The sequence below is a fragment of the Petaurus breviceps genome, unplaced genomic scaffold, assembly GCF_028583685.1.
Source record: "Petaurus breviceps papuanus isolate PSGF00001 unplaced genomic scaffold, PetGlider_PUasm1.0 90887, whole genome shotgun sequence".
Classification (NCBI taxonomy): domain Eukaryota; kingdom Metazoa; phylum Chordata; class Mammalia; order Diprotodontia; family Petauridae; genus Petaurus; species Petaurus breviceps.
The window spans coordinates 879008-888065 of record NW_027187370.1 but is presented as its reverse complement, the minus strand read 5'-3'; the positions used below and the strand labels follow the sequence as shown (position 1 = coordinate 888065).

At 35.1% G+C, this 9058-nt stretch overlaps 1 protein-coding gene across 2 annotated transcripts in view; it reads right to left on the bottom strand.

The window, feature by feature from the left end:
• Nucleotides 1-297: 297 nt before the first annotated feature.
• KRT222 (keratin 222) overlaps nucleotides 298-9058 on the bottom strand; it is a 19540-nt gene continuing 10779 nt past the window's right edge. For both annotated transcript variants that reach the window (XM_069074206.1, XM_069074207.1), the window contains exons 3-6: nucleotides 6341-6561; nucleotides 4345-4421; nucleotides 3124-3229; nucleotides 298-2471 (exon numbers count right to left, since the gene is read on the bottom strand). In XM_069074206.1, coding sequence (XP_068930307.1) covers nucleotides 2243-2471; nucleotides 3124-3229; nucleotides 4345-4421; nucleotides 6341-6561 — 633 coding nt within the window. In that variant the 3' untranslated portion in view covers nucleotides 298-2242. The remainder of the gene's footprint in view (nucleotides 2472-3123; nucleotides 3230-4344; nucleotides 4422-6340; nucleotides 6562-9058) is intronic.

The following is a 9058-nucleotide window of genomic DNA, read 5'->3' as shown; positions in this document are numbered from 1 at the left end:
GTTGTCCAGACTTAAGAAAGCGATGGGGAAAATGTTAATAATGGTGACTAAACTTCAGATTGTTGTGCATACTTTTTTTTTAAGAGCTAATTATTAAACATTCACCAATAGACCACGGCTTGAACCTCAGTTTTTTCAACTACAAAATGAGGGGATTGGATTAGATAACATCTAGGGTCCCTTCCAGCTCTGCATCTATGGTTCACATGAATCATCTTGAGTCTTAAAGTCTGTGATCTGAATCTATGATCTCTGCAATGAAGGAAATATGTAGCAAACTAGAACACAATGCATGATTGGGTTTCATGTTCTGCCATCTTTATTGCAGTGATATCACTTACTTTGGTAAATTCACATTCCAGTTTAAAAGGCCTCCAAGCAAGTCAAACTTTGTTACAAATTCAAGTATTTTAAAATGTACATGTTATGAGCACAGAGAGCTGCATAGTAAAGTTACTAAGGACATTCACAATGCCATGGGCACCGAACAGAAATTTCACTAGATACGTAGTTTATCATGATTTTCTGCTGCCTAGTAATACAGTAGCTATAGAACCTGAAGAGTTACATTTAAAATAAAAATAAAATAAAACAAAAGGAGGACATCAGCATGTATAACAGCAAGTTTAGGTCAATTGTTGATACACTGATAAACATTTAACTGACTGCTGTGTTCTCAGCGAAATGCAACATCTCTTTTCACCAAATGGAAGAAGCTAAATTTGCAAAAATTTAAATTGATTTAAAGAAAAAAATTAAAATTTCTAATATCCCTGTATTACCATGTGAAAGATATGTTTTTTTCCCTAGCTAAAATGTGCGTTTTCAGATTTGAATTAGAAATGGGAAATACTATAAAGGCTTTACTAAAATGCTGACAAATCTGTAGCCCTTAAATGGTGATCCATTGACTGGAGAAGTATGGCCAGTTGAATTCAACCATGATTATTGACTAAAAACAAGTGAGTAGAACATTAGTGTAAATAGATTTTCAATATTTGAAGCCCTGAAATAAACTCTATTAAGCAAGTTTTGTTATTTTTTAAAAAGGGTTATTACTCATGGGTATGTTTTCTTGTTTGTATTTTTACATTTTAAACAATTTCTGTATTTAAACATCTTGCAAAGAACTCCTAGCTTGACTTAACAATAAGATATATCTTGATTCTACAGATGAGTCAAAGACAGGTTGTGAGAGTATTTTACTCTGTAGAGCACCCAACCTGAGGTGCTTATTGGACTTTGACATTACTTACATTTAATTTTGTAGAGGAGAAAACTGTGGTGGTGGTGAGCTTTTAGATAACTATTTGTGTTCTCTTTTAACCACTTCTGGTAACTACAGCAACCATTTCTTCACTTTGTTTTTTTCTTGCCTTGTTTGTGTAGGCTATAAATTCTGTTGGCAACACACTGAATACAGTGCTTTGTGGGTAATGACTTTTCTTTGGAAGTCCAAAAGACAACAAAAACCAAAACTTTGCAGGTGTAGATTACTATTATTTAACTGTAGAACTAGGCTTAGGGTGTATTCTTGTAGGTTGGACAAAGCTGGTTGTGGAAAACAACTCATTTGGGGTAGGCTGTTCTTTTCTATACATATACATAGCTGATCCCAAAGGAGAATTACTGGCCAGGTGAATAGTGTATTCTCCTTTAAAAAAGGTTGTTAACTTTTTTTTTGTAGATAGAAAACAGGGTTTAGGTATATAATGGCTGATCATGGGTTGGGATTAAAAAAAAAAGAAAGCCCTTTTAAGTTTCAGAAATTTTTGGTGATGAATAAAGTGGATATTGCTACCCTTATAACACCGATTAGGAAAAGGAAAAAAAGTGTGAAATTATCTTGGTCAAAACAAGGGGTCCAAACATTGCAACGCAATTTGGGTGAAAATGTAAGGTATGACTGAGACATCTTAATTCTTAAAACCCCTGTATATGGACTGGAAGGGGAATTGGGAGAAAGAAACAATATTTGGGAAATAAATAAAACAAAATAAGTAGTATCGCTCGATTAAAGAAAAATTCACCTCCAAAAACAACTATCAGATGTTGGATTTTGAAAAACTTTTTCCCTTATCCTTTTCTCTTTCAAAGAGAACTGCACGTTCATTATATGTGTTAACATAATGATTTAATAATATTTCCTTTTAATAATATTTGGGGACACAAAGGGGACAGTGTGGCCCACCTAGATTCATCTGGATGTTATTTTCAAATCCCATTGAATACAGTCTTTGGATTAATTAGCTCCTGTTGAAGGTTTGATAGAAGGGATGCTGCATGACCTCCGCATAATGAGCCTGACCTCTATGTCGGGTAGATTATCCTGTTTAGTCTGTAAGCACCCTTCATCTGTGGTTGCTAAGTGTAGATCGAATCGTAGAGAAACAGATTTTTTCCTTAATCGTGGGTTATCTTTAAAGAAAGAACCTTCCCATTCTTTAATAACTTCGTCCACTCTTTCAGTCCTGAAATGAAAAATTAAATCTTTTTGTATTAAGGAGACAATTAATGCATTGGAAACATGGAGAACAGTAGGAAAACATGGGGTGAGGTAGGAAATCTAGGGTATTTTTGTAGAGAAGGATATGACTAGCTTTCTATGGAGGCAAAACATGTAAATTCTGTTCTGAGGTTGTATTTTCAGGAAAAATAACAAATAAAAGGGTTAATCCTATTATATCTGAGCTTTTGTTCAGTTGAAATATACTTGTAAACAGAGTATTATTAGAAAGAGTAGATATTTATTTCAGATTAAAATTTGCTATATTAGCTTAATTTAAGAATTTTATATATTAGCTTAATATAAGAAAGTGAAAATGAATTTAAATAAGGAAAATCATTAGATTAAAACTATTTTCATTACTGGGGATTATTCATTTATTTTTTATTTAAATAGCTAAATACTTTAAATTTAAATTTTTTAAATTTCTTTTTGTTTCTTTGCAAGTCACTCGTTTAACATCTCCATGCCTTAGCCAACTCTGTAAGAGTAACTGAGAAGCTTATGGCCTGCATTGGTAGAGAGAATTTCTTCACCCAGGAGTTTCCTATGACATTGAAATCATAGATCTGGTCCTCATTACAGTCCCTATGTGCTGCAAAAATAGTTTTTCTTACTGTATGGTCCCATGAGCTTCAGTACTTTCCTTCACGATGTTTCCATTTAAGATGGCCTGTTTGGTCACAGTTTCTACCTTTTCTTTCTCACGTTTGTGTATGACCTCTGTTGAAAAAGACACTTTCTGAGGAATGTGACATTTACTGGATATTGAAACTTATTATTCATTAAAACATTAAATGATGAGAGTCAGCTTAGAATAATAGATTAGGGGGAATGGTCTTAGAGTCAGGAAGACCTGATCCCAAGTGCTATTTTGGACATGCACATTTCTTTCCTTAACCCCTTAGATGATAGTGTCTTTCTGTACTCCCTTCCCCCCAACATTATTTGTATATATTTGGTATATGTGTTTATATTGTTTATTCCAAGAGCACATAAGCTTTTTTTTGTAAAAACTTTTATTTTTGTCTTTGTATCTCTAGTGCCTAACACAGTGACTGGCACATGTTAATTACTTAATAAAAGCTTGCTGAATTTTAGTTGTGGGACCATGGAAAAGTCACTTAAACTCTCAGTGCACCTTGCAAATCTCTAAGAATATAAGTTAACCTGGGGTCTGTTAGTTTGATTTAAAAAATTGTTTTTGATAACTGTATCTCAACATAACTAATTTCTTTTACAATCTTCTTTTTCATTTTATGCATTTAAAAACATTATTCTCTGAAGAGGTCCATAGACTTCACCAGATTGCCAGAGGGGTCCAGGTCACACACAAAATGCTAAGGAATCCCTATTACAGGCAACTGTTGATCTGGTAGAGGGTATTTTTACATGCAAAGTTCTCTTTGCCAATGAATCCCAGGCCCATTCAATTAAATAATAATTTATAATTATTAGAGGCTATATTAATTAATTTACATCGTGCGTTTTTTACTTGCTGTTTTTAATATTCAGAGTCAAATCATGCAACAACCCCTATTAAATGCTAAGTGATAATAGTAATGGCATCTTAAGGTTTGCAAAGCACTACATCTGTACTATCTTACTTGATTCTCACAGCAACCCTATGAAGTAGATTATTGTTATTATCCTCATTTTGCAGAGGAAGAAAGTAAGACTAAGAGAGCTTAAGTGATTTGCCCAGGGTCATATAGCTAATATGTGTCAGGTAAGATTTGAATTCAGGTCTTCCTGATTCTAAATCTAGAACTCTAGCCACTATACCAGTACAGTGACTACCACTACATACAGTGATTTACTAATATCAGCAAACTCACCTGGAGGTAAGATAAAGCCTACTCGGCTTGTGGTAGGCTTTATATCTTCTTTCCCAGATTGAATAGAACCGTAATATCTGAAAAAAGAATGAAAAGAATTGTACTGGTGATTAAAAAAATTAGATTAGTTAATCAAGGACTGAATGACAAGGACTTTATTAATATACACAACTCTGGACATTTTTTACAATTTTAAAATTTTCATTAATATTTTTTCTGAAGGCTTCATTAAGTATTTCATGTATTAGATGTTTAATAAATGTCTGCTAATGATACACACATGTAGATATCTAAAAAGACATATATACATGAAGTTAATAAAATAAATTTTTGGAAGGTTTTAAAAGAAAAATTTCATCAAATTCTTTTGAAATAAATGGGGATACCCGGGGTCTTAGAAAACTCAAATGGGAAGTTTATTGCTCAAGAATTTCACCTGAGAAGCTTCTAGATTTAAATCATAATATCAAATATATATGAAAGAGGCAAATTTATCTTCTATCTTGTGAAGGAAAAGGGCCTGGTAATGTAAGCATGGTCCTTGAATTTATGACATTTGCTGGCTAAAGCCATTTCATACAGTTTTGAAATAGTAAATTAGTTCATTTCTTAGATACCTCCTCTCTTCACCCCCCCCAAACTACCCCAACATACAAAAAATAAACAAAAAAACCCCAACAAAGTACAGAGATTTTGTTTTATGGACACTCTCAGAGTTAGAGGTCAAGTAACTTCATTGCCCCCTTAGCTTGTAAGTGGTTGAACTGAAATTTCAGTTCATGGGAATGACTGAATTTAGCCTCCCTTTCATGGTAAACATCATTCCTTCTTGTCAACATAGATTTACCTTATAAGTCATGGTAAGAAATATGCTGTTCTTCCATTGTTGTAATATCACATTGTACTCGCTCACATTTTGTTGTTGTTTTTGAACTTGTTCCTCAGCCAGTGCAGGCCAGTGACTGCTCTTATGCAGTTTAAAGTCTTGGAGAGTTGCTTGGGGAACTGAAAGGTTGCATGAGTTTCCCATTGTGAGCCAGTGTTTCAGAGGAAGGATCTGAGTACAAGTTTCCTTGACTGAGGCTAGCCTTCTTTCTACTGGGCCACACTATCTCACTGTACTCACCTTCCAAGATTTGGGGGATAAGGGTTTGATTATAAGTAGTAGAGATGTATGGATTTTTAACATTTTCACTTTATTCTGTGGTTGGTTCATGCAGTGTACAGAGTAGTCTAAAAAGAGACATGTGAGTCCTGAGAAAAAGTGAGGGCAGCTGAGCACAAGGCATACTTGGCAGTATCTGAGAGTTACTTACCTTATTAATGATCTATGTGACACTGATTTCATTTACTTTGTCTGACTCAAGTATTTCTACTGCTGACGTGTAGAGGGCCAAGACCTATTCTTCCATCTGTTAATTCAGTTCCTAACTAGAAAGTCTCATCTTCATGATTTCAAATTCAGCCTCAGACCCTTATTAGCTATGTGACCCTGGGAAAGTCACTTAACCCTTTTTTGCTTCAGTTTTCTTATCTGTAAAATGAGCTGGAGAAGGAAATGGAGAACCACTGTGATATCATTGCCAAGAATACCACAAATGGGGTCATGGAGAGTTGGACATAACTGAAAAAAATGACAACAATAATTTACCTTAGGTAAAGGGACTGGACCTGGGATTTCACTGGCATAGGGAACTCCCAGATGAGGAAGCTCCCATTTTCAATGCAGGTTGGCACTTCCCCTGTAACTTATAGTCTTAGAGGGCTGCCTAGGGTTGCTAAGAAGTTAAGTAGTGTCCCCAGAGTCACAGAGCCAGTATGTGTCAGAGCTGGGACTTGACCTCAGGTCTTCTCTCTATTCTCTATGTCATGCTGTCTCTATCCATTATCTTAGGAACTTGATAAAGAGAATGTGATGGTGCTGATGGTTGGGGGCGGGGGTAGGTTTTTTGGGCTTATGTTCTGATCACTTTGCTCTTAAGATGGAGTCAAGTACCTTATTTCTTCTTTTTCCAGTAGGCGGCGATAGGTCGCTATCTCTTGTTCTAGCCTCATCTTTGTGTTGAGCAACATCTCATGCTCTCTGAGCTGCTTCTCGATACCTCGTCTCACTTCCGCCAGTTCTTTCTCCAGGCCTTCAATCACGGCTTCCAGGTCTTGAAGTTGCATCTGGTAATGTTGCTCGGACTCTTGTAGTGAATTTTCCAGGCCCCTTTCCTGTTTAACCAAGAAAATATTAGTGATGCAAAATGTAGCTTTGAAATCTGATTTCAACTATCAACAGTGGTACATATTTAAGTGCATTATGCAGAGGTTTCTTAACTTTGGTCTGTGTATGGATTTTGGAGGTTTCTGTGAGCTTGGATGGGGAAAAATTAACACCTTTATTTTTACTAACCTCTAACTGAAATTTAGTATTTCCTTCAATTATTTAAAGTCACTATTCTCAAAGGGAAGCCATATGCTTCACCAGACTGCCCAAGGGAGCCATGACATAGAAAAAGTGAAGAATAGGAAGATACCCCAAAGAAGGGATTGATAATGAGTGAATCCTCATGTACTCCTAAATGCTTATAGCAGCATTTTTTTGTAATAGCTAAGAATTTGAAACAAAGTAGCTGCTCATCAACTGAAGAACGGCTAAACAAATCATGGTACATGTATGTAATGGATTAGTATCATTCTATAAGAAATGATGTGTGTGATGAGTACAGAGAAGCATGGAAAGATCTATATGAACTGATGCAAAGTGAAGTAACAGAATCAAGAAGACAATATAGCCAGTAATTGCAACAGTGTAAATGGAAAAAAAATCAAAATAAAAGGTAGCAAAATTATGAAGCTCATGTATGACTTAAAAGAAGAGATATGAGAAGACAGCCTTAACCCACCCCTTATACCAGCAGGAGGTCTACAGGTGTTATACATTACATATGTTTTCAGATTTTTTTCCCATATGTTGATCAATTGTGTTGAATTTTTTTCCCCTCTCTACAAAATACTATTTGTTATGTGGGATGGCTCTCTGGGATGGGAAAGGAAGGGGATACATGGGATAACTGTGATGATATAAGGAACAGAAGATATCAATAAAACATTTTTTAAAGGTAAAGAACCCCTTCATTATGAGGTTACCTGTAGATTATACTTCACTTTATACAACAAGCCATCCTCTGTCTGTCTCCCAACATACTGATCCCAGAAGAGTTCACACACTCTTTGTTACTCGTTGCTACTTCCATGCCATCATAACAATGCTAGCTAATATTTACATAGTACTTTATTGTGCCAGGCATTGTGCTAAGTTCTTTACAATAATTATCTTATTCAATTCTTCAGCAATTCTAGGAGATAGGTGCTATTATTATTACCAAATGAGGATGAGAAAACACATGATTCACATCAAACAGCAGTTAAATGACTTGCCCAGGGTCTGGCAAGTATCTGAGGCTAGATTTGAACTCAGGTCTTCCTTACTCTAGGCTCTGCACTCTATCCATTGTGCCACCTTGCTATTCCTAATCAGCAAGTAACCTCTTTTTAAAAAATTTTATTTAGTTTTTTGTTACATCTTCTGAACTGTCTCCCTCCCTCTCTCCTGAACCCACACCAGAGAAGCCAGCCATTTGACACAGGTATATAAAGCCCTACTATGCATATTTCTATTTATCAGTTCTTTCTCTGGAGGTGGATAGCATCTCCCTTCATAGGTCCTTTGTAACTGATTTGAGTAGTTATAATACTAAGAATAACTGAGTTGTTCACAGTTATACTTTGAATAATATTGCTGTTACTGTATACAATTTTTTTGGTTGTGGTCATTTCCCTCTTCATTATTTATGCAAGTCTTTTCATGTTTTTCTAAAATCAACCGGCTCATCATTTATTACAGTATGGTAGAATTCCATCACAATCATATACCACAACTTGTTGAGCCATTTCCTAATTGATGGGCATACCCTCAATTTTCAGTTCTTTGCTACCACAAATAGAGCTGTTATAAATATTTTAGAAAATATAGGTTCTTTTCCTTTTTCACTGATCATCTTGGAATTCAGACCTAATAGTGGTATTGATAGGTCAAAGGGTATGCAGTATTTTTTTTTCCCCTTAGCTCTTTGGGCATAGTTCTAGGTTGCTCTCCAAAATTCTATAATGTTCTCTGTAATTCCGCATTTCTCACAGTTCTACCAACAGTGTATCAGTGTCCTAAATTTTCCACATCCCCTCCAACATTTGTCATTTTCTCCTTTTTAATTTGATGTAATCAAAATTATCCATTTTACAATTCACAATGTTCTCTATCACTTGTTTTATAAATTCTGCTATCCATAGGTATAATAGGTAATGTGTTCCATGTTCTTCTAGTTTTCTTATATCTCCCTTTATATCTCGGTAATATATCTATTTTGACCTTATCTTGGTAATATAAGATATTGTTCTATGCTCAATTTCTGCCAGACTGCTTTTCAGTTTTCCCAATAATTTTAAAAATTGAATTCTTATTCCAAAACCTAAATTTTCACATTTTCCAAACATAATCATTTACTGTTTTGTATTGCATGTCTACACTTTTCCAGTGATCCACCTTTCTATTTCTTAGCCAATACCAGATAGTTTTGATCCTTTCTTTCTCTTCCTTCCTTCCTTCCTTCCTTCCTTCCTTCCTTCCTTCCTTCCTTCCTTCCTTCCTTCCTCTTTCTTTCTTTCTTTC